Source organism: Rhinichthys klamathensis, unplaced genomic scaffold, assembly GCF_029890125.1.
Source record: "Rhinichthys klamathensis goyatoka isolate OS25496 unplaced genomic scaffold, OSU_Roscu_1.1 h1tg000284l_1, whole genome shotgun sequence".
Lineage (NCBI taxonomy): Eukaryota > Metazoa > Chordata > Actinopteri > Cypriniformes > Leuciscidae > Rhinichthys > Rhinichthys klamathensis.
In genome coordinates this window covers 373,044-399,194 of record NW_026606803.1, presented here as the reverse complement: position 1 = coordinate 399,194, position 26,151 = coordinate 373,044, and the positions used below count along the sequence as shown (strand labels likewise).

Here is a 26,151-nt window from a genome sequence, read left to right as displayed (position 1 = left end):
ATGCGACCCTCGCATAAATATGCGGACTTTGGCTGATTTTGCATTGAATTCAGCGATCGCATAATCGCGTTTTTCTGGAGGGACTGATTAATTTTATAGAAGATATGAGGCTTTTAGTGTTTACTTTTTTGACATGACTTTAATCCCTCGCCATAGCAAAACAATTTGAGATATTCAATAGCCATTCACAATTTAGCTTCTTTAATGTATTTTCATCATGTTGAAAAAGTTTGTTGGGAATTAAATAAACCACTTAAGAGGAGTGGGTAAAAAAATCAGAGGCTGATTTTGCCAAAAATCCACATTCAGACCAAAATATCTGACTTCCTGTTGATCCGAGCTAATGACTGTCAATTAGAAAGTTGTCCGGCTCGAAGAGTACAATATACATATCGAGTTTTGTTACTGTAGATAAAACTAACCCCCCCACTTTTGTCAAAAGCATTTAGAAAGTGACACACTTCCTGCTGCCAGTTGGTGGCGCCATAACGTTGACTCACAATAGTTACATCTATCTGATCGACCTCTTACCACGAACACACTGCTGAAGTTTCATCAAGATCAGCTAATGTATGCAGAAGTTATAACACTTCGTGTTTCTCTTTTCTCGCCATAAATTCGTTTCCTCGCCACGGCCAAACCGTTCGAGATATCAAAAATCCGTCTGCAATTTAGCATCTTCAATGTGTTGACCTCAAGCTGACCGAGTTTGGCGGTAAACGGATGCAATCTCTAGGAGAAGTACTTCAAATTCCAGAGCAAGCGTTCTCCAAACAACCCATAATAGCCGACTTCCTGTTGGGCTGGCGTAAAACTTGACCGAGGGAAAGTTGTTCGGCCCGATGAGATCTATATGTGTACTGAGTTTCATATTAATTCATGCAAGCGTGTTTGATCTATGGACCAAGTTTTGGGGACCCCGTTCAAGGGGGCGCTGTTGAGCCCCCCTGCCACGCCCGGGTACCAGCTTCAGCCCGGCCCTGATGGCCGTGGGCTCTGACCTGTGTGCAAAGTTTCAAGAGTTTTCAAGCACGTTAAGGGCCCCAAAAGCCCCTGAAACCTTGAACACCATTAAAATAATAGTCAAATTCCTCAAACCCCCCACACACAGAGACAGAGGGAGAGGGAGGGAGAAAATTCTCCTGAAAATCACATTCAAACCAAAATATCTGACTTCGTGTTGTTCGGAGCTAATGACTGTCAATTAGAAAGTTGTCCGGCTCAAGGAGAACAATATACATACCGATTTTTGTTACTGTAGGTAAAACTAATACCCCATTTTTGACTAAAGGTGGCGCTACTGAGCCCCTCACCACGCCCGTTTCTGAAACTTTGCACGTGTCTACTAGCTAATAAATGAGATGTGTCTGTCGAGTTTCATGCAATTTCAAGCATGCTAAGAGTCTCAAAAGCATCAAAAAAGAATATTAAAGTTTGATGCGTTGCCATGGCAACATTATCTTAGATATTAAACAATCCTTTCACAGGTCTACATCTGCCGTGTGTTTACATTATACAGATGAAGTTTGAAGCAAATCGGGTAAAAATAAGAGGGTGATTTCAAAGTATTTTGAAAGTGACACACTTCCTGCTGCCAGTTGGTGGCGCTATAACTTTGACTCACAATAGTCACATCCATGTGATCGGCCTCTTACAGCGAACACACTGCTGAAGTTTCATCAAGGTCAGTTAATGTATGAAGAAGTTATAACACACTTCCTGTTCCCATTATTCGCCATAAATTCGTTTCCTCGCCACGGCCACACCGTTCGAGATATCAAAAATCCCCTGGTAATTTTTCATCCTCAATGTCTTGACTTCATGCACACCGAGTTTGGAGACGAACGGCGGAATTCCCTAGGAGAAGTGTTTCAAATTCCTGAGCATGCGTTTCCAAACAACCCTAAATAGCCGACTTCCTGTTGGGCTGCCGTAAAACTTAGAGCCTGAAAGTTGTTCGGCCCGATGACATCTATATGTGTACCGAGTTTCATATTATTACATGAAAGCGTGTTGGATTTATAGACCCAGTTTTCGGACCGCGTTCCAGGGGGCGCTGTCGAGCCCCCCTGCCACGCCCGGGTACCATCTTCACCCCGACCCTGATGGCCGCGGGTTCTGACCCGTGTGCAAAGTTTCAAGAGTTTTTGAGCACGCTAAGGCCCCCAAAAGTGCCCGAATAGTCGTAAAAATAATAATAATAATAATAATCCTAAGGAAAACAATAGGGCCTTCGCCTTTTCAAGGCTTGGGCCCTAATAAATAATCCTTAGGAAAACAATAGGGCCTTCGCCTTTTCAAGGCTTGGGCCCTAAATAGCAAAAAATAAACACTAAATACTCAAATAAATTACCAAATACCAAATAGTAAACTTAGCAAAATAGTAAATCAATTATTGGATCAAATGAGGCTGTTACACTGAGTTCTGACGAAGAACTAGTTATAGTTTGTGGCGATAAACGATATTTCAACATTTAGTAGCAAGTTTACAAAACTGTATATTCGGTGAGTTACTTCAGTGAGTTACTGTGGATGGAGAGAAATTCTGATTTTTAAATGTGTGTCTACTATCTATTTCAGATGTTCATAACAAAACAACCCATAACACAACCCCCAGTCTGAGCTGAGCTGGCGAGCGTCGTCAGCCTCTGTGAAACGCTTACCTGCTCCAGCTGATGTTCTGCGGCCGCGGGTTCCCCTTCACTGCACACCTGAGCTCTGACCCGACCTGACCCAGCCTCCACGAGCCAGAACCAACAATCTCTGCGTCTGGAGGAACTGACACACACACACACACACACACACCGAACTTTACTTTTACACTACCGCTCAACAGTATAGAATGATTAAGACTGAATGTTTCTGAAAGTCTCTTCTGCTCACCAGCTGTGTTTATATGATCAAAAATACAGTAAAACAGTGTAATATGACTCCAGTGTAAATCAGCTGTTCTCTATGTGAATATACAGTAAAGTGTAATTTATTCCTCTGATCAAAGCTGAATTTTCAGCATCATTACTCCAGTCTTCAGTGTCACATGATCCTTCAGAAATCACTCTAATATGAGGATTTGTATCTGTTATATAAACTGCTTCTATTTGACTTCAGTTTTCGCTACCGGATGTCACTTTCTTTACACAAATGTTTTCTGCCAAAGTCACTCCAGTTAATTGTTGCTATTGTAAAGACGTAATACATTAATATGCGTCTGAAACACGGTTTAAAGGGGTCATATAAATGCACTTTTACAAGTTGATTGTACTGAAATGTGTGTTGGCAGTGCCTGTACACAGCCATCATATAATGATAAAAATCCATCCAGTGTTTTTGTTTTAATCTCCTTATATGTTTTCCCCTGCCTCAAATCAAGCCGTTCGAGCATGTGACGTCACACACTCGGAAGCCCCTCCCACGAGTGTTGATTGACAGCAGCGTTTCAACACAGACCCGCCCTCGCTCGTGAGAGCTGTCAATCATAGTCTGCGCGGACCGGCGCGGTCATTGTTGATATGCTGGAGCACTGTCTATGAGCAGAATGGCGTCTAAGCGATTGTGGTGTTCTGTTCTTGGGTGTAATAACGAACACAGTCATTTTAATGTTCCTAAATCCGAACCGCTGAAGACGCAGTGGCTGAGTTTGTTTTCGAAGGGAATATTCCCCACGAGCAACGTCAATGCTCTCATGTGTGCGCGAATCATTTCTCAGCAGACTGCTTTATAAACGAGGGTCAGTGTAAAGCTGGATTTGCTAAGAAGCAGCTCATGAATAAAGGATCGGTAGCAGATATTCGTGTCCCTGCTGAACCTCCAGAATAACTGAAGTGAGTGTAACGTTTTATTAAACTTTATATTAATATATTAATCTTTGCAAATCGCTAGCTGCACCCTTCACTATGAATGCGTCTAAGGTTTACACTCAGGGTACATTACGGCATGTTTTCTATGTATGACGTTCTCAATATAATTCATAATCCCACGTTTATACTGAACAACGTGTTATGGTTATTGTGTTATTGTGTTACAAATGGTGTACACACAGAACAGAGGGGCGGGGTGAGCAAAGCTCATTATCATTTAAAGTCATATTTTATTTTATTTTATTTTTATTTGTCCCCGAGGGGCGATTAGTTTTGCTGCAGTAGCCAAATAAATTAACATGCAGTACACGACAACATCAACATCAATTCAAATACAGGGTCAGACAGATGAAAAATAAAAATAACACCACAACATTTAACATTTAAGTTATGTGCAGACATTACCTATTCTTTACGGAGTTAAGCAGAGAGATCGCAGAGGGTACGAAGGAGAATTTAAATCTGTTTGTTTTGGCTAGTGGCTGACTGAAGCGAGAACCAGAAGGCAGCACCTTAAATTCTACATACAAGGGATGAGAACTATCAGACATGATATGATAGACTATGATATGACATGACATGACTATATGCACTGAAACGGCGTGCTGAAAACAGAGCTGTTTTTGACCAAGTAAAATAAGTGTTTTCTTACAATACTAATGAGAGTATTGTAAGAAATACTAATACATGTTGCATTTGGGTCTTGTAATTAAAGTATATTACAAACTTTTAATTTAGACCCTAAAGAATCATACTAGCTTGTACAAAAATGGCATTATATGACCCCTTTAAGTACTTCGGCACACTCTCTCACACACTCTCTCACTTACAGTGCACGATGAGTGTGTTGCTGAGTCTGCGTGGGCCGTCGAGCGCCGGGTGCCACACCAGACAGTCGAGCCTCTGGCCGTTCATGCTGCGCAGCGGATGCAGGGAAAACTGCGAGGTCACGACCCCGTCCTCCCCGCTCCGGTTCTGCACCCGCCCGGGAACATCCGTGTCCCAGGACAGCAGCGGCGCGGGGTGTGCGACCGAACGACACGAGGCGGCCGGGCGGAACGACTGTCCTTCCTGCAGGACCACCGGATCCAGAGACGAGATCGGCAGAACTAGAGGACGAGGAACAACAGATGAGGTCAGATCAACGAGCAACAGATGAAGTCAGATCAACGAGCCTTCAGAAATCATCCTAATATGGGGATTTGATGCTCAACAACATTCATTATTATTATCAGTGGGTTTTTTCATGATTCTTTGCTGAATAGAAAGTTCAAAAGAACAGCATTTATTTGAAATAGAATCTTTTGTAACATTATAAATGTCTTTACTGTAACTTTTGATAAATGTAATTCATCCTTGATGAATAAAAGTATTGTTTATTTTGAACGGTAGTTTTTAACGTCACAAAAGCTTCTTATTTTAGAAGATTGCTGTTCTTTTGAACTTTCTATTCATCAAAGAATCCTGAAATAAAAAGTAAATAACTGAGGAGACTGTCTGAGTTATGCATTTCAGAAATGCACATATACAAAATCACAGTTAGCTAGAAATGTACTAATTTAAACAATGTTATAATTAAAGGAAGAAACAATGAGCTCATTGAAGTAATGAATACTTGTTTGTTAAAAACTGATTATGACATATAGAAAAATGTAGCATTAACGCATGTTGATCAGATTAATCAAGTCTCCTTCATTTCTACAGCGCTTTAACGATATAGAGTTTCACAGCAGCTTTACAGTGATAACAGGACATTACAGTAACAGAGAGTGTTTAGGCTTTACAGCAGCTCTAGAGTAAAGTTATTGTCCAGATAAAGTTAGTTTTGATTGATTCACTTCCGTTGTAAAGATCATTAGTTATTAACTTACACGACACCGCTCTACAGAACACAGAAACTGTTAATGTGTTCCGGACGTTCATTCACACCACCACGATCAGATTAATTCGTAAAACACATTTTTACAGCCTAAACCAAGGTTATTTTTAAACTGGGTAGTTCAGAAGATGTTGGTTTTGTATTGTACAGCAGATCAACCGATTAACCTTCCCTTTTTGTCAACAGAAGTGAAATGGAGCTTGTGAGAGTGGAAAGAGGGGCTCTTACTCCAGACGGTCAGGCTGATGTGCGTCTCGAAGTTTCCCGAGGGAAAGGTGGAGATGTGGCAGGTGTATGTGGCCTGATCCGCCTTCTTCGTGTTCAGGATCACCAGCGTCGAGTCGAGGGTCGGGTCAGAGCTCTCGAACCGAACACGCTTCAGGAAATCAGGAGACGCTGGGAGACACAAACGCAGCGTTTCAGGAGGAAGACCATGAACATTACATTCAGTTAAATACAGTATAAGACATAAAACAATCACTATATTGCCCTTAAAGTCTCAACACGTTCACATGCATACAAGTTAAAAAATACGGTAACACTTTACAATAAGGTTCATTATTTAATGTATTAATAACATGAACTAACCATGAGCAATACATTTGTTACCGTATTTATTAATCTTTGATAATGTTAGTTAATAAAAATACAGCTGTTCATTGTTTGTTCATGTTAGTTCACAGTGCATTAACTAAAGTTAACTAACACAACCTTTGATTTAAATAACATTAGTAAATGTTGAAATCAATATTTACTAAGATTAATAAATGCTGAAGTAGTATTGTTCATTCTTAGTTCATGTTAACTAATGTTAACTAATGAACCTTATTGTAAAGTGCTACCAAAAAAAACACTAATGTCCTCATAATCTCCACTGCGACATCGGCTCTTTCCTCTCAGTGTCTGAAACGCTTCGTTTGAAGATTCAGTCTCTCTAAGCCCCGCCTCTCTGAGAGCTGCTCTGCTGTGATTGGTCAGAAAGCAAACGCTCATTATCATATCTGACTCTCAGCTCTTGATCACAGTGATACGCACAGTGACGATGGCGTGGGTTTTAGCGTATCAATCTCAGAAAACAGCGTCTTCTCGACACAAGCCGAACTCTCCCAGTCTCAGATACACTAGTGTTTGAGGGCGGAGCTAAGAGACGCTGCTCAGCCAATCAAGACCACAGACTGGCATTATGCAAATTAGCCACACACCTACGCAGGACTGAATTACTGACGACTCGTTTCAGTTCAGATTCACTTCTTTCTTTTGGGAGACAAAACTCCATTTATCTGCACTCTTATCTTTAAAACTATCATGAAAATGTCAATGTGGTCTAGGATAAAGATTGTGTTTTTTCTTTCCGAAGATTATATAAAATAAACAAATGTTGGCCTTTTTTATTCAATTCTGCTTCTGCTTCTTTTATTAGTTTTGTTATCATTATTTGTCATAACAAATTACCTTTTGGTAAATGTCAATGTAATGTGACTCCATTAAAACCAATCAAATCTATTGAGTTCCGCTCTTATGTCATTTGATAATATTCATATTCATTGATATTCAACATAATTCATGTGTGAGAGTCTAACAGAAGGACAGACAAAACCAGTCAAATATCCACTGATCTGAGATCGCTGAGTTCTGCTCATGTTTTATTACCAATTTCTAAACTATAGCCAATAAACTGATAATGTGAGAAATGTTGAAGGAGTCCGCATAAATGTTGTTTTGACTGTGTTCAATCCCAAGAACCTGTAAAATTGTCAACATTAACTCACCCGAATTTCATTTCCAAACCAGAGTATTATATTTAACAAAAAAAAATACTAAAATCGCACCGTTCCAAAGCAACTGCTTCTCTCAGCTCAAGCTTTACAGTGAATAACATGTTACGTTTGGGTCTGTTCTTCACACAAAAGATCATATGACTTCAGAAGACGTGGAATAGAGTTCATTAGTTATATTGACTACTGTCTGTTATCATTCACTGCCATTGTATGCAAAAATGAGCACCTTTAGTCAACACAATACACCATTGAAAATATCCGTCATGACAAACGTCTCTAGGTGACACACACACGTCACAACACACACGAGTGTTTCCATCGGGCACTGACAGAACTGCTGCGGGGAGATGATGCTTGTGTGTGTTTCGCTTCTTTGAAAGAGAGGTGATTTAATGATGGATCACCAGAACGCATGTCCACGTCACACACTCTACTGAGAGAACACACTGAAGTTGCCTTGGCTTTTGGCTTGCTTAGTTGGGGACGTTTAATATTCAACTATATTATTGATCTGCCTTACTTAAGGTGGCGGTGAAGCAATTTTCTTCTAGAAACAAACTTTGTTGTATTATTTTCATGTTATCACTGTGAAGCTGCTTTGATACAATCTGTATTGTAAAAAGCGCTATATAAATAAAGGCGACTTGTCTTGAAGCCTGTTGTGAGGAATGAGGACTATTAAGATTGTTAGCATTGTGAAATATGACCCAGAAATGTGACTCACTCAATTAGTTTAGTCTTTATGAATGGGGCAAACACACGCTCGCTCACTCAAACATTCACTCTTAAGATTATTAAAATGGTTCGGTAACACTATTTTACAGTGTCCTTTTTACATGTACCATAGTAATAACAGTAAATATGAATAATTACATGCAAATAAACCTCAATCTAACCCTAATCCTACTCTAACCCTATAGTAAGTACATGTAGTTGCTTAATATTACTCAGTACTTAAATATATAATTACACTGTAACAACGAGACCTTAAGATAAAGTGTAACCGATGGTTCTTTTATTATCTGGGTCTTTGGGGCTCTTCTGTGAAATCACTGCAGAAACACTGGGAAGCTATACTTTTAATAGTGTAGCACACTCTCACACACTCTCACACACTCTCACACACTCTCACACACTCTCACACACTCTCACACACTCTCACACACTCTCACACACTCTCACACACTCTCACACACACTCTCACACACACACTCTCACACACTCTCACACACTCTCACACACTCTCACACACACACACACACACACTCACACACACACACTCACACACTCTCTCACACACACTCACACACTCTCACACACTCTCACACACTCTCACACACTCTCACACACTCTCACACACTCTCACACACTCACACACACTCTCACACACTCTCACACACTCTCACACACTCTCACACACTCTCACACACTCTCACACACTCTCACACACACTCTCACACACACACTCTCACACACTCTCACACACTCTCACACTCTCACACACACACACTCACACACACACACACACACTCACACACTCTCTCACACACACTCTCACACACTCTCACACACTCTCACACACTCTCACACACTCTCACACACTCTCACACACTCTCACACTCTCTCACACACTCTCTCACACACTCTCTCACACACTCTCTCACACACTCTCTCACACACTCTCTCACACACTCTCTCACACACACTCACACACACACTCACACACACTCTCACACACTCTCACACACTCTCACACACTCTCACACTCTCTCACACACTCTCTCACACACTCTCTCACACACTCTCTCACACACACTCACACACACTCTCACACACTCTCACACACTCTCACACACTCTCACACACTCTCACACACTCTCACACACTCTCACACACTCTCACACACTCACTCACTCTCACACACTCACTCACTCTCACACACTCTCACACACTCTCACACACACTCTCACACACTCACTCACTCTCACACACTCACTCACTCTCACACACTCACTCACTCTCACACACTCACTCACTCTCACACTCTCACACACTCACTCACACACTCACTCACACACACTCACTCTCACACACACTCTCACACACACACTCACACACACTCTCACACACACTCTCACACACACTCTCACACACTCTCACACACTCTCACACACTCACTCTCACACACTCACTCTCACACACTCACTCTCACACACTCACTCTCACACACTCACTCTCACACACTCACTCTCACACACTCACACACTCACATACACTCACACTCTCACACACACTCTCACACACACTCACTCTCACACTCACTCTCACACACTCACTCTCACACACTCACTCTCACACACTCACACACTCACTCTCACACACACACACACACTCACATACACTCACACTCTCACACACACTCTCACACACACTCTCACACACACTCTCACACACACTCTCACACACACTCTCACACACACTCTCACACACACTCTCACACACACTCTCACACACACTCTCACACACACTCTCACACACACTCTCACACACACTCTCACACACTCTCTCTCACACACTCTCTCTCACACACTCTCTCTCACACACTCTCTCTCACACACTCTCTCTCACACACTCTCTCTCACACACTCTCTCTCACACACTCTCTCTCACACACTCTCTCTCACACACTCTCTCTCACACACTCTCTCTCACACACTCTCTCTCACACACTCTCTCTCACACACTCTCTCTCACACACTCTCTCTCACACACTCTCTCTCACACACTCTCTCTCACACACTCTCTCTCACACACTCTCTCTCACACACTCTCTCTCACACACTCTCTCTCACACACTCTCTCTCACACACTCTCTCTCACACACTCTCTCTCACACACTCTCTCTCACACACTCTCTCTCACACTCTCTCTCTCACACACTCTCTCTCTCACACACACTCACACACTCACATTATCTGGGTCTTTGGATTAATAGTGTAGTTGATTGTTCTACAAAAAGTTGCTTCAGTGTAAGTGTTTTAAGGGATTCACTCGACTAGTTCATGTCTTTACCTTTAGGTCCTTCAGTAAAGTGTCCTGTAATGATCTGTTCTCGTTCTCCTCCGGGTTTCTGTCTGGACCAGGTCACTTGCACCACCTTCTCGTCTCCCTCCACCTCGAACCGACAGGGAAGCCGAGTCTGTGTGTCGGAGAACGAGCGCTGGGACGCCGGCGGATCGAGGAACTCACTGCGAACACACACTGAGAAATAAAGAGTCAGTGTGAGATCCGTGAAATCACTGCAAACACACACTGAGAAATAAAGAGTCAGTGTGAACATCTGCAAACATCTCTGACTGGGTTCAGTGTTCGAGACGAGGTCAGTGTGTGAGAGTTAATAATAAACCCGCACTATCATGATCCATTGCTCTTGCCCCGACAAACACGTCACAAAAACACAAGGACGTTCCCATGCCGAACAATGACAGTCAGAAATAAGCCCAAAACCATCAATTCATCAATTCAAACCACATTCCATATGGTTAGTTTTTGACATGTTTAATCAGTGTTAGGGTGTAAATTCATTTGTCAGTATGCATGCATTTAACGTGTTGTATCATATTTGATTTATCAGGCTTTTATGGCTCATAAAGGTCTGATATAGTGAGATTATGGAGGAAACAACAGCTACATTTTATTATTAGAGACTCAAACTGAGCAAAAATATGCAATTTGCTGCAGATGCTGATATGTATATGAGATTCTGATGCTTGTAATATAAATCAGTGAGATCGTTATAACAGTACAGCAGATATTTACATTAAATGCATATGAATATCAGCATTTGCACCAAATTGCATATTTTTGCTCAGTTTGAGTCTATAAATCATAAAACTAAGCATTTAAATATCATCTCACTAAGAAATATTATTGGCAGATATTGATATTTGTATATGAGATTCTGATGCTTGTAATATAAATCAATGAGATCTTTATAACAGTATAATATACTTACATAAATGCATATAAATATCAATTATCTGCCAATAATATATTTAAATGCTTAGTTTTGTGATCAAATCTCTGTAGTTTTAAAATGTATAATGCAATGCAACACAATGATGATTGACAGATGAACAAATGAAAGTTCCTCAAAAGCCTGACGATCATATTTGATACTCATGATGTTTCTATAAAATGATGATAGATAACCAATTAAATTAAAGTTGAAATATTACTGACAATATCAAAGTTATTCGTTCGTTTCCTTGATAAAACCAGCTCAGATTTGACACAGAAAGACTTGAGCTGGAGGACGTTTGTACAGTTATTATAACAGACTTTTACTTGATAAAAGAGTGTGAACTCAGTCAGAGACAGAAGGACTGAGGAGATCGAGTGCAACAGGTTTACCAGATCATGTTGATGTTTATGATCAGATGTGTGTACAGTAGGCGTTACAGAGGACATTGAGTCTCGAGTAAAGCTGCATTACACTCAGGAGGCTCCATGATTTCTCAGTCAGGTTTAATTTACACATCAACACCTTCTCAGATATTGCTCATAAAAGTGAATCAAAACACACTCAAGCGAGCCACTCGTTCTCCTGCAGTAAATAATGAAGTGGAGCGCCGGAGAAATGTTCAACTTCAGCAGATCTGAGCAGAGATTGAGACACACTTGAGATCTCTTATAAAGCGTTTATACTCAGTCTGTGCCGTGTTAATCACTCTATACACCGTAGGTTTGATTAGAAGGATATTTCTGCTGATTTTGCACTATTTTGGAAGTGTGTTGGATCTCCACTTCATGTTTAATGTAAAATCATCTTGAAGCAAAACCAGCACACACTTGCATTTCAAAGTGAGAGAACGAGACTGAAAGCAGAAGAAAGTGAGACAGAGAGAGAGAGACAGAGAGAGAGAGAGAGAGAGAGAGAGAGAGAGAGAGAGAGAGAGAGAGAGAGAGAGAGAGAGAGAGAGAGAGAGAGAGAGAGAGAGAGAGAGAGAGAGAGAGAGAGAGAGAGAGAGAGAATGACATCTTGCAGTTCGGTTATTGTTTGTCTTCGTCACAGACACACTGAACACAAACACTGAACACAAACACTGAACACACACACACTGAACACAAACACACTGACACGCCACTCGTTTAAAATAACAATACATACCTTTACCTTCACACACAGGTTTGTTTTGCTACACTTGTGAGGACCTTCATAGGCGTAATGGTTTTTATACTGTACAAACTGTATATTCTCACCTCTAACACTAACCCTACCCATCACACACACACACACACACACACACTAACCCGACCCCTAAACCCTGCCATCACACACACACACACACACACACACACACACACACACTGACTAACCCGACCCCTAAACCTAGCCATCACACACACACACACACACACACACACACACACACACACACACACACACACACACACACACACACACACACACACTAACCCGACCCCTAAACCTACCCTTCTCACACACACACACACACACACACACACACACACACACACACACACACACACACACACACACACACACTAACCCGACCCCTAAACCTACCCATCTCACACACACACACTAACCCAACCCCTAAACCTACCCATCACACACACACACACACACACTAACCTGACCCCTAAACCTACCCATCACACACACACACACACACACACACTAACCCGACCCCTAAACCTACCCATCACACACACACACACACACACACACACACACTAACCCGACCCCTAAACCTACACACACACACACACACACACACACACACACTTTGGTCTGTATTTTCACTCAGAGCATCACATCAGAGAACGCTCATCGTTAAACTCATTTAAGAATAATTTTTAAGAAATGGCTTCATAATCAACAATGTGAACATTATTACTGCTTCCTCTATTATTACTATTAACAATTTCATTATAATTAGTATTATTTAACTCATAACAACTCACTTTTTTATTATTATTGTGTACATATATATATAGTTTTTTTGTATTATATGTTTAATTGTATTTTACAATTTGTTGTTGATTAATGTACACTGTCCCTTTTCTAAATAAATAAATAAAACACACACACACCCATTCTCTCACTCACTCACACACTCTCTATCTATCTATCTATCTATCTATCTATCTATCTATCTATCTATCTATCTATCTATCTATCTATCTATCTATCTATCTATCTCTCTCTCTCTCTCTCTCTCTCTCTCTCTCTCTCTCTCTCTCTCTCTCTCTCTCTCTCTCTCTCTCTCTCTCTCTCTCTCTCTCTCTCTCTCACACACACACACACACATTTCTGCACATATTTCCTCCACGACAGTCATAAATCAGTGAGTAATGGTTTTTGAGGCTGGTTGAACTTTAATGATTGAAGAATGTCACTGCACCACATAGCAATTGAATCAACCATACACACACACACCGAAACACAACTTATGGACTCCCTGCTGAAAAAACAACCGCTAAAACACAACTATGTGTGTGACTGGTTTTACAGTATTTATTAAACTTTAAAACCGTTGATTAATAAACACAACGGTCATGTCAATCAACGCATTAACTAATGTTAACAGATAAAACTTTTCATTTCAACAATACATTAGTAAATTAACATAAACTTATTACTAAATATTAGCAATGTACTATAATGTTAACAAAAAATATATAGTAAAGTGTTACCGTAATTTACAAATATAGCTATAACCGAACTGACTGACTAACACACACTCGGGTCCTCAGCAGTTGTTGAGTGTTTGTCTTACCCATCAAGACCATCACAGCGATGAAGTTCAGGAGATTCGTCATGTTTCTGCTTTATTCTGTCAGTGTATTTCTCTGTTATTCCTCCTCATGTTCTCACGCGCTTTTCTGTTCATCCGTCTTAAACCGTGTTCTCAAGACCCGACATTTGTCAGCATTTAAAGGAATAAAAAAACAATAGAAGCTGAGTTTCTAGAGGAAGATCCAGAGGCTGATAAACTCATGATTAAACTCTGTTTGAAGTCTGTGTTCAGGTAAGGGTTCGCACACACCTGCGTGTTCACGCGGGCTCCACCCACCGCCGGGCACGCGCACGTGCGCGCACACTCCCTCTCGCTCTTACTGACCTTTGGTTTGTGCACTAAACTATAAACTATAAACTTAAAAGTTTCCTCTTGAAATCAGAACTCTCTGTGGGGGATTTGAAGTGAATACCAGAAAACTCTTCTCTCTGAATCTGTTAGAGCGGAAGTGAAGTTTGAGGAATTCGTGGCTTTTGTTTGGTTTGGTGTTTTGTAAAGTAGAAATGAACAGGACAAACCAGTTCAGGAGAAAAATTCTTTACATTTAATGAACACCCACAATCAGGCAAATTATTTAAACCCTAATCTAGAGAGATATACAAAGCTTTTTTTACTTTATAGTAAAATATTTAATAGCATTGGTATTATTATTGTTATTATTTCATAAGTAATTTGTAATTTATTTATTTATTTGATCATTAACATCATCTAAATACATTTAAATTACGTATATTTTTGCAGGAGTTATTTGTGTTCTTCTAATTTGATTGGTCACATGGTGTATCAAAGCTGATTGAAATATTTGTTAGTTTTGACCAGGAGCCAGTTAATTATTTAGTTTATTTCCCAATAAACATTTCCCAACTGGTTTATTGCGACACCTGCTGGTCAACTGTATATTTAAAATAGAAATGAGAAGAGCTCAAGCATCAACTAGAACAGGGAGGGATTTAAGAAAGTATTTTATTTAAATTAGAAATAAGAATATTTTTTACTCATACATTAACAAGAAAAATGACTGGACACTGTTCAAGTTAAAAAATATAACTTTACTATGTTAATTGGCATTGAGAGCCGTACACACACATTGTACTGATTAACAACATCAAACAATGACAACAGAGAAGAACTGGATGTTAACGAAGCTCAATTATGTAGAAAGCATGTGGGTGTTCTCATGCCAGAGGCTTCTTCTTCATCCCACCAAGAGTGTCGTATGTGTCCTGATCATGACGGCCCAGATCCTGAGGAACAACACACACTGATCAGACCACAGTCATTCACTCATCAGACTCTCTGACGGTCATAAATCATAATCAGACTACAGTCATTCACTCATCAGACTCTCTGACGGTCATAAATCATAATCAGACCACAGTCATTCACTCATCAGACTCTGTGACGTTCATAAATCATAATCAGACCACAGTCATTCACTCATCAGACTCTCTGACGGTCATAAATCATAATCAGACTACAGTCATTCACTCATCAGACTCTCTGACGGTCATAAATCATAATCAGACCACAGTCATTTACTCATCAGACTCTCTGACGTTCATAAATCATAATCAGACCACAGTCATTCACTCATCAGACTCTCTGACGTTCATAAATCATAATCAGACCACAGTCATTCACTCATCAGACTCTCTGACGGTCATAAATCATAATCAGACCACAGTCACTCACTCATCAGACTCTGTGACGGTCATAAATCATAATCAGACCACAGTCATTCACACATCAGACTCTCTGACGGTCATGAATCATAATCAGACCACAGTCATTCACACATCAGACTCTCTGACGGTCATAAATCATAATCAGACCACAGTCATTCACTCATCAGACTCTCTGACGGTCATAAATCATAATCAGACCACAGTCATTCACTCATCAGACTCTCTGACGTTCATAAATCATAATCAGACCACAGTCATTCACTCATCAGACTCTCTGACGGTCATAAATCATAATCAGACTACAGTCATTCACTCATCAGACTCTCTGACGGTCATAAATCATAATCAGACTACAGTCATTCACTCATCAGACTCTCTGACGGTCATAAATCATAATCAGACCACAGTCATTCACTCATCAGACTCTCTGACGTTCATAAATCATAATCAGACCACAGTCATTCACTCATCGGACTCTCTGACGGTCATAAATCATAATCAGACCACAGTCATTCACTCATCAGACTCTCTGACGGTCATAAATCATAATCAGACTACAGTCATTCACTCATCAGACTCTCTGACGGTCATAAATCATAATCAGACCACAGTCATACACTCATTAGACTCTCTGACGTTCATAAATCATAATCAGACCACAGTCATTCACTCATCAGACTCTCTGACGTTCATAAATCATAATCAGACCACAGTCATTCACTCATCAGACTCTCTGACGGTCATAAATCATAATCAGACCACAGTCACTCACTCATCGGACTCTGTGACGGTCATAAATCATAATCATACCACAGTCATTCACTCATCAGACTCTCTGACGTTCATAAATCATAATCAGACCACAGTCATTCACTCATCAGACTCTCTGACGGTCATAAATCATAATCAGACCACAGTCATTCACTCATCAGACTCTCTGACGGTCATAAATCATAATCAGACCACAGTCATTCACTCATCAGACTCTCTGACGTTCATAAATCATAATCAGACCACAGTCATTCACTCATCAGACTCTCTGACGGTCATAAATCATAATCAGACCACAGTCATTCACTCATCAGACTCTCTGACGTTCATAAATCATAATCAGACCACAGTCATTCACTCATCAGACTCTCTGAAGTTCATAAATCATAATCAGACCACAGTCATTCACTCATCAGACTCTCTGACGGTCATAAATCATAATCAGACCACAGTCACTCACTCATCAGACTCTGTGACGGTCATAAATCATAATCATACCACAGTCATTCACTCATCAGACTCTCTGACGTTCATAAATCATAATCAGACCACAGTCATTCACTCATCAGACTCTCTGACGGTCATAAATCATAATCAGACCACAGTCACTCACTCATCAGACTCTGTGATGGTCATAAATCATAATCAGACCACAGTCATTCACTCATCAGACTCTCTGACATTCATAAATCATAATCAGACCACAGTCATTCACTCATCAGACTCTCTGACGTTCATAAATCATTATCAGACCACAGTCATTCACTCATCAGACTCTCTGACGTTCATAAATCATAATCAGACCACAGTCATTCACTCATCAGACTCTCTGACGTTCATAAATCATAATCAGACCACAGTCATTCACTCATCTCTGACGGTCATAAATCATAATCAGACCACAGTCATTCACTCATCAGACTCTCTGACGTTCATAAATCATAATCAGACCACAGTCACTCACTCATCAGACTCTCTGACGGTCATAAATCATAATCAGACCACAGTCATTCACTCATCAGACTCTCTGACGGTCATAAATCATAATCAGACCACAGTCACTCACTCATCAGACTCTCTGACGGTCATAAATCATAATCAGACCACAGTCATTCACTCATCAGACTCTCTGACGGTCATAAATCATAATCAGACCACAGTCACTCACTCATCAGACTCTCTGACGTTCATAAATCATAATCAGACCACAGTCATTCACTCATCAGACTCTCTGACGGTCATAAATCATAATCAGACCACAGTCATTCACTCATCAGACTCTCTGACGTTCATAAATCATAATCAGACCACAGTCACTCACTCATCAGACTCTCTGACGGTCATAAATCATAATCAGACCACAGTCACTCACTCATCAGACTCTCTGACGGTCATAAATCATAATCAGACCACAGTCATTCACTCATCAGACTCTCTGACGTTCATAAATCATAATCAGACCACAGTCACTCACTCATCAGACTCTCTGACGGTCATAAATCATAATCAGACCACAGTCATTCACTCATCAGACTCTCTGACGTTCATAAATCATAATCAGACCACAGTCACTCACTCATCAGACTCTCTGACGTTCATAAATCATAATCAGACCACAGTCATTCACTCATCAGACTCTCTGACGGTCATAAATCATAATCAGACCACAGTCATTCACTCATCAGACTCTCTGACGTTCATAAATCATAATCAGACCACAGTCATTCACTCATCAGACTCTCTGACGTTCATAAATCATAATCAGACCACAGTCACTCACTCATCAGACTCTCTGACGTTCATAAATCATAATCAGACCACAGTCACTCACTCATCAGACTCTGTGACGGTCATAAATCATAATCAGACCACAGTCATTCACTCATCAGACTCTCTGACGGTCATGAATCATAATCAGACCACAGTCATTCACTCATCAGACTCTCTGACGGTCATAAATCATAATCAGACCACAGTCATTCACTCATCAGACTCTCTGACGTTCATAAATCATAATCAGACCACAGTCACTCACTCATCGGACTCTGTGACGGTCATAAATCATAATCAGACCACAGTCATTCACTCATCAGACTCTCTGACGGTCATAAATCATAATCAGACCACAGTCATTCACTCATCAGACTCTCTGACGTTCATAAATCATAATCAGACCACAGTCACTCACTCATCAGACTCTGTGACGGTCATAAATCATAATCAGACCACAGTCACTCACTCATCAGACTCTCTGACGGTCATAAATCATAATCAGACCACAGTCATTCACTCATCAGACTCTCTGACGTTCATAAATCATAATCAGACCACAGTCATTCACTCATCAGACTCTCTGACGTTCATAAATCATAATCAGACCACAGTCACTCACTCATCAGACTCTCTGACGTTCATAAATCATAATCAGACCACAGTCACTCACTCATCAGACTCTGTGACGGTCATAAATCATAATCAGACCACAGTCACTCACTCATCAGACTCTCTGACGGTCATAAATCATAATCAGACCACAGTCATTCACTCATCAGACTCTGTGACGGTCATAAATCATAATCAGACCACAGTCATTCACTCATCAGACTCTGTGACGGTCATAAATCATAATCAGACCACAGTCACTCACTCATCAGACTCTCTGACGTTCATAAATCATAATCAGACCACAGTCACTCACTCATCAGACTCTCTGACGGTCATAAATCATAATCAGACCACAGTCATTCACTCATCAGACTCTGTGACGGTCATAAATCATAATCAGACCACAGTCACTCACTCATCAGACTCTGTGACGGTCATAAATCATAATCAGACCACAGTCACTCACTCATCAGACACTCTGACGTTCATAAATCATAATCAGACCACAGTCATTCACTCATCAGACTCTCTGACGGTCATAAATCATAATCAGACCACAGTCATTCACTCATCTCTGACGGTTATAAATCATAATCAGACCACAGTCATTCACTCATCAGACTCTCTGACGGTCATAAACTCACTGTACCTGATAAATGTCTCCGTCTTGTTTCTGAAAAACACAATAGGACAGTGAGATTGTGAGAACAGTCTTGCTCAAAGCTGTGGTGTTTCCTCTTTCTGTTCCTCTTTGCTTTTCTCAATCATGAGTCAGAAGATGAGAGGATGAATATGAAAGAGAGATGCTGCGCTAACATACGGAAGCCCATTAACACCCTATCACAGACACGTCATGCTTTTATGACCTAAAAACTCACAATTATGAATAAAAACCCTCACAATTGGGGACACTTAGTATTCAACAATATTATTGATCTGCCTGCATTGACACCATTATATGAACTGAACTGAGCTGGACGATGACATCACGGCTCCCTTTCGAGGGAACGAGACACTGCGTCGATACGACACTTCAGGGAACGGCCGTAGCGCAACGCATCTGACGTACGACCGAAACTAATCCAGTCCTGGTTGGTGCCGCAAACCCAATTATGACATAAAATGTCGAAATTAAAATTATGACAAATCAAAACTGACATTAAGTCATAATTATGACATGTCAGATTTGAATTTGTACCTTTTTTCATAATTATGAGATTAAACAGGCAAAATTAGTTGAAAAGTTGAAATTTTGACTTTCAAAATTCAGTCAATTTCAACTTTTGATGTGATAATTTTAAGTTTTAATCTTTTTAATATGAATTAGTATGTCGTAATTTTGACTTTTGTAAAAATATTATCAAAAATTTTGACATGTCATGAGATAAAAGTCATGAATTAAAAAGTTATGACTGAGTCATGAGTTTACAAGAAGTAATTTCAACTTTTCAAATCAGGATGTTGACTTTTTATGTCATAATCTAAACTGTTGATGTAATAATTGACTTTTGTCATAATTTAAACTTTTTTTCATAATTTTGAGTTTCCATCTCATTTCTCATCTCAAGTTTTGACTTTTTTATGTCATTACGAGATTATAAGTCGAAATGAGCTAAAAAGGTGAAATCTTTCCATGAATGAGTCATTTCAACTTCTTAATGTCACAATTTTGGCTTTTCATTTCATAAACATGAATATATTGACTTTTTATGTCATACAGTTTTTTACAATCACTTTGCCACTATTTTCAGAACCTTGATGTCATTTTTAGACACAAAACTCACAGCCGTTATCACTTGTAACACAGGCTGTCTAATGTTCAAAAAATTGCATTGTGCATTCACATCTTTAAAGAAATCTTGCACTTGCACAATCATTGGTTCAAAAAGCAAATTTACTGTGAAATACCATTGAAACACAGCTATAGATCACCCACACACAAACAATTGTAGAACACAAAAGGTGATCCAGGTTTCATTATGGTCTGCATGTACAGTAAACACATCTCTGTGAACGCACTGCAGTCGTAGAGAGAATACACACATAGTGGAATCACTGAACAAAGTGTGTAATATATTGATGCAAAACACTACAGCAATCACAACACAGGTTTATTGGAATCAAAGCAAAAATATTAAATATTACAGTAGGCTATATCCATGGAAATTGTAGTCTAATTGGTTCATGCTCCACGCTAATTGGTGACAATGAATCTCGTTATCTTGAAACTGTCATGATTTACTGTAAACATGGAAGATTGTGTGTGTGTTTCCATATTAAGACTAGAGTAACGCAACAGTTACTTGTCATGTTGAGCAGTTGTGTCAGTGGATAGTTCGATCACTGTAAGGAAGTGAATAGACACTCGTTTGAAATGTAATGTGTGAATTGCCTTTAGAAATAGTAGTACTGTGATGTTAAGTTGTGTCATATTGAACAGGTGATTTGTGTTGAATGAACAAATGATCTAAGTTTTATGTGTAGTGTATCCAAGCAATTGAGAAAAGGGTTCGAGTTTTGAAAAATGTACATTTTGATCATTGGTTGTGAGTTTTGTGTCTAGAGTTGTGAAAAATGACATCAAGGTTATGAAAATAGTAACACCCTGATTGTAAAAAACTGTAATGATGATTTAGAAACGCATGTTTTCCCGAATGTGTCAGAACTGGGCTTCCGTACTGTCGTCTGGCAGACTGAGCGCTCGCTCGTGTACAGGTTTGGGTTTTCACAGATTCACTTACAGTTTTTTACAGTCGCTAGGACACATTTCTCAATACTTAGGTCACTTTTTCAAACCTCTTCACACAGTTCTCTTACCCAGCGTTCAGCTCGGCACAGCAGTTCATTTCACTTTCAAAATGCACTAAAACTACAGAATCACTTCAACTCAGATCAACACACTCTTCCAGAACACTAGCAAAGGTTGACAGCCGACACACACACTTTGTCACCCACAAAACAATGAGCTAAAAAACACTAACAACAGGAAACTTTATACACTGTTTTCCTCTGTAAATGCCTTCTTTCTTCTACCTCTCTACTGTTTAGAAATCACTGCAATATATGTGACTGGAATGAGTTAGACATGATGCAGATGCTTCAATACGACATATATTTTATGTTTTTGGATTAATTCCAAAGTACAAAAATGTGTATACACACCATCCACTGATTCAGACACAATAGGAATCAGCTGTGGTTGGTCCAAATGTCCAATTGTTTTTATACCATTTCATTTTTAGATTTGAAATATATTTCATTACAATATTACTGTAGAAATGTGGCAAAATGCTGTCTTATTTAGTTTTGTATTATGTTATTGTTTTGAACATAAGTTTAACAGTTCTGAGATCAGTAAGCATGTGCAGATTGACCTGTAGGAACACAGAGTTTTGGCGGTTGTTGTGTCGAAGTGAGAAAAGAATTAATGTAATTTGAAAGATGGCGTCATTGAACGCATTTTGTGCCAAAGCACTGATAAATGATCCACAGTTTAGCCCACATACACTTCTGTTGTGCTCACTGTGTGAAGAAGAGGTTTGAAAAAGTGACCTAAGGATTGAGAAATGTGTCCTAGCGATCGTGACAAAAGAAACTGTGGGTTTGTGACTGTGTGTGTGTGTGTGTGTGTGTGTGAGTGTGTGAGTTCCTGTTGACATCATTGTAAAGTTACTAATAGTCAGTGGAATATCTAAAGTGAATTATCGAAATACAGTAACAATACAAATAATAGAGTCTGTGGCATGACCTCATTTAGTGTGTGTTTGTGAATGTGTGTGTGTGTGTGTGTGTGTTTGTGACTGTATGTGTTTTTGTGTGTGTGACTTTGTCTGTCTGTCTGTGTGTGTGTGTGTGTGTGTGTGTGTGTGTGTGTGTGACTGTGTGTGTGACTGTGTGTGTGTGTGGGTGTGTGTGTGTGTGTGTTGTCAGAGGAAGACCAGAGTTGTGTGTAGATTCAGCAGAAAGAGAGCGACCACAGACGCACACACACACACACACACACACACACACTCACACACACACTCACCTCAGAGAAACTGTGAGACGAAATCATCTGTGAACGACAACAATCAACATCATTACATTCATCAAACATCAGTTCCACATCAAACTCATATTCAGATATTCATAAGGACTGGCGGTACAATCAGATATTTTCATTTAATCCTGCAAACAAAGATTTGAGATTTTAAGAGTAAAAAAGTCAAAGAAATGAGCAGATGAACGAGATGTTGATTCTCACACAACTGCACTTATTAACTAAACTTAAACTGAATATGAATAGTTTGTAGGAAAGTTTGTTATCTTTGAATATCTGCGTGTCAAACCGTCTAAAAATTGGTATTGTATTTTTATGAGGTTTTTATTGACATTTATGATTGATGTACGCGTGAGCGAATCTGAAGACATTCACTTTAATATTCAGAGTTTGCAGATTATGTTTAACTAGCTTTCATGCTAAATATTGAAAAATTACCTGTTCTAATGTTCAGTTTTGTTTTCATTTCTGTACGTTTAATTAATGTAGAAGTTAATAGATCAATGAATAAATAAATAATTATTTTACAGATACAAAAACTGTAATTAGATTAATATTACTACACTTTCAAAACAATCAATCAAACAAACAAACAAAAAATTTGTTAAAATACAGTGAGTTTGTGTTTAAAAAAAAGAACAAATATCGGCCAATGGAGTCAGAAAAATAAACTTCATTAAAAGTGAAAACAATATTATTTTTCTGACTCCATTGGCCGATATTTGTTCTTTTTTTAAACACATACTCACTGTATTTTAACACATTTTTCAGTAAACAAGACTCAATATCTTCTCCAGTAAATGTCTCTTGATTTAAGAATGTTTAGATATTTGTGCTGGAAAACGAGACAGAAGTGGGGTTTTTTTGTATTTGAAGGAAGAACATCATATTTTGCAGTGTGTGTAAATATAACATATTGTATAGTCTCCATAAATGTCATTTAATTTAGAAGATGGGTGTAAAATAACATGAATGTTGTGATGATCCAGAATCTGAAGATGTGTGTGTGTGTGTGTGTGTGTTTCACCTTTAATCTGCAGTAAAGCGCGGTCAAAACCACGCCGTAAACGATCAGAATCCCGTCCAGAATATAACACACATTTCCTCCATTGTCCGATTGGGCGGCTGACAAACAACACAATATTTTACACACAAAAACAGGATCATAATAAAAGTAAATAAATAATTAATAATCACACACATATATCTTTAATGTTAAATGTTTAAAGCATTATTTGTAATGCTAAAAGCTATTTTAAATGTTTAAAACTTTAAAGCAATATATTATAATGTTTAAATATTTAAAACAATTATTAATATATTACAATGTTTAAAGCGAAATTGTTTTTATAATATATTTAGATGTTTAAAGCTGATCTTTACAACGGAAGTGAATCAATCAAAACTAACTTTAACTGGACAATAACTTTACTCTAGAGCTGCTGTAAAGACTAAACAATCTCTGTTACTGTAATGTCCTGTTATCACTGTAAAGCTGCTGTGAAACTCTATATTGGTAAAGCGCTGTATAAATGAAGATGACTTTAAAGCAACGTATATTTTTTACCCAATAAAGGGAATCCAGTTGTAAATTAATTCAGTCAAATTACGTAAATCAAGTCATATAAAATAAACCTAACATTTTAATTAAATGCAGGTTATTGCAACATGATTCAGTATTTGTTTAACGGGGAGCAAAAAGATTTAATTTTTTTATTTAAAACAATATTTTAGTGTTGTCCAGAGGAAAGTGCCGGTCAGGAGGGGTCGTGTTCTCGGTACCGAGAGATTTGCTGATGATCTTACCGACTCGTCCAGCGTTGAGCAGGAGAAACAGACAGAAGTCCAGCGGCCGCATCTTCCTCCGAGAGACGAGACGAAGAGAAGAGAAGTGTGAAGAGGAAGAGTGACTGTGACAGAGACATAAGTGTAATTTAACAGGAAACTGTGGGCAGAAACAAACTGTCCGTTCAGAGACACCCAAAATACACTCTTACACACACACACACACACACACGCAATTTCACAACTGCATCCTTTTTTTCTCTTCTTTTTCCACTCATGCACTTACAACAATAAAGACCAGAGCTCGACTCCTTCCTGTTTCTCAGAGAAGCGAGGATCGTTGAAGACGCGAGACTGGAAAACAGCTTCTGATTTCTGCCGGAATCACGTTTAATATCATATATTTCTCTCCAACACGTCCTCAGTGCAGAAAGTCATCAGTGTTTCTGTCTCGTTTTACGGCACAAATATCTAAACATTCTTAAATCAAGAGACATTTACTGGAGAAGAAGCAAAATGACTGAAGATATTAAGTCTAAAATGTATGAAAATGAAAACAAGAACAAATATCTGACAATGGAGTCAGAAAAATAAACTTAATTGTGAAAAATTTGTGTCAGTTCCCACCTGAGATCACAACAATATAGAGTTTCACAGCAGCTTTACTGTGATAACAGGAGATTACAGTAACAGAGAGTGTTTAGGCTTTACAGCAGCTCTAGAGTAAAGTTATTGTCCAGATAAAGTTAGTTTTGATTGATTCACTTCCGTTGCAAAGCAAATCTTTCAATTCCTTATAATCCCCCTAGAGCATTGCGTTCAGAACATCAAAAACTTCTTGTCGTAACGACGACTAAACGCCTTAAAAAGGTGATCACGCTTTTGCAGTTACGGGACGGAGATTACGGAATGAACGCCTCCATCTATCAGATCTGCTAAACCCTTATCAGTATTCAGGAACTTGCTCAAGGCGCATTTATCATTGGCCGCTTATAACAGGTAATCTCAATGTGGCATATGTGGTGTCTGTGATGTGAGGTTTGTTACTATGTATTTTTTATTCTTTTTATTTTTATGTAAAGCACTTTGGTCAACCTCGGTTGTTTTTTTTAGCAGTGCTATATAAATAAACTTAGTGGTCGCTT

General features: G+C 39.2%; 2 protein-coding genes across 2 annotated transcripts in view; both read right to left on the bottom strand.

Moving 5' to 3' along the window:
• The window catches only part of nectin4b (nectin cell adhesion molecule 4b), a 54,757-nt gene extending 43,888 nt beyond the window's left edge, over window positions 1-10,869 (bottom strand). The window contains exons 1-4 of the mRNA XM_056269607.1: window positions 10,587-10,869; window positions 5,965-6,132; window positions 4,688-4,966; window positions 2,664-2,778 (exon numbers count right to left, since the gene is read on the bottom strand). Coding sequence (XP_056125582.1) covers window positions 2,664-2,778; window positions 4,688-4,966; window positions 5,965-6,132; window positions 10,587-10,854 — 830 coding nt within the window. The 5' untranslated portion in view covers window positions 10,855-10,869. The remainder of the gene's footprint in view (window positions 1-2,663; window positions 2,779-4,687; window positions 4,967-5,964; window positions 6,133-10,586) is intronic.
• A 4,417-nt stretch (window positions 10,870-15,286) lies between these two features.
• fcer1gl (Fc receptor, IgE, high affinity I, gamma polypeptide like) lies at window positions 15,287-25,137 on the bottom strand. Its single transcript, XM_056269605.1, has 5 exons — window positions 25,028-25,137; window positions 24,249-24,346; window positions 23,210-23,236; window positions 19,832-19,855; window positions 15,287-15,585 (listed from the first exon to the last, which is right to left on the bottom strand). Exons 1-5 carry the CDS (start codon window positions 25,077-25,079, stop codon window positions 15,517-15,519), a joined length of 270 nt encoding a protein of 89 aa, XP_056125580.1. The 5' UTR covers window positions 25,080-25,137; the 3' UTR covers window positions 15,287-15,516.
• Window positions 25,138-26,151: the final 1,014 nt, after the last annotated feature.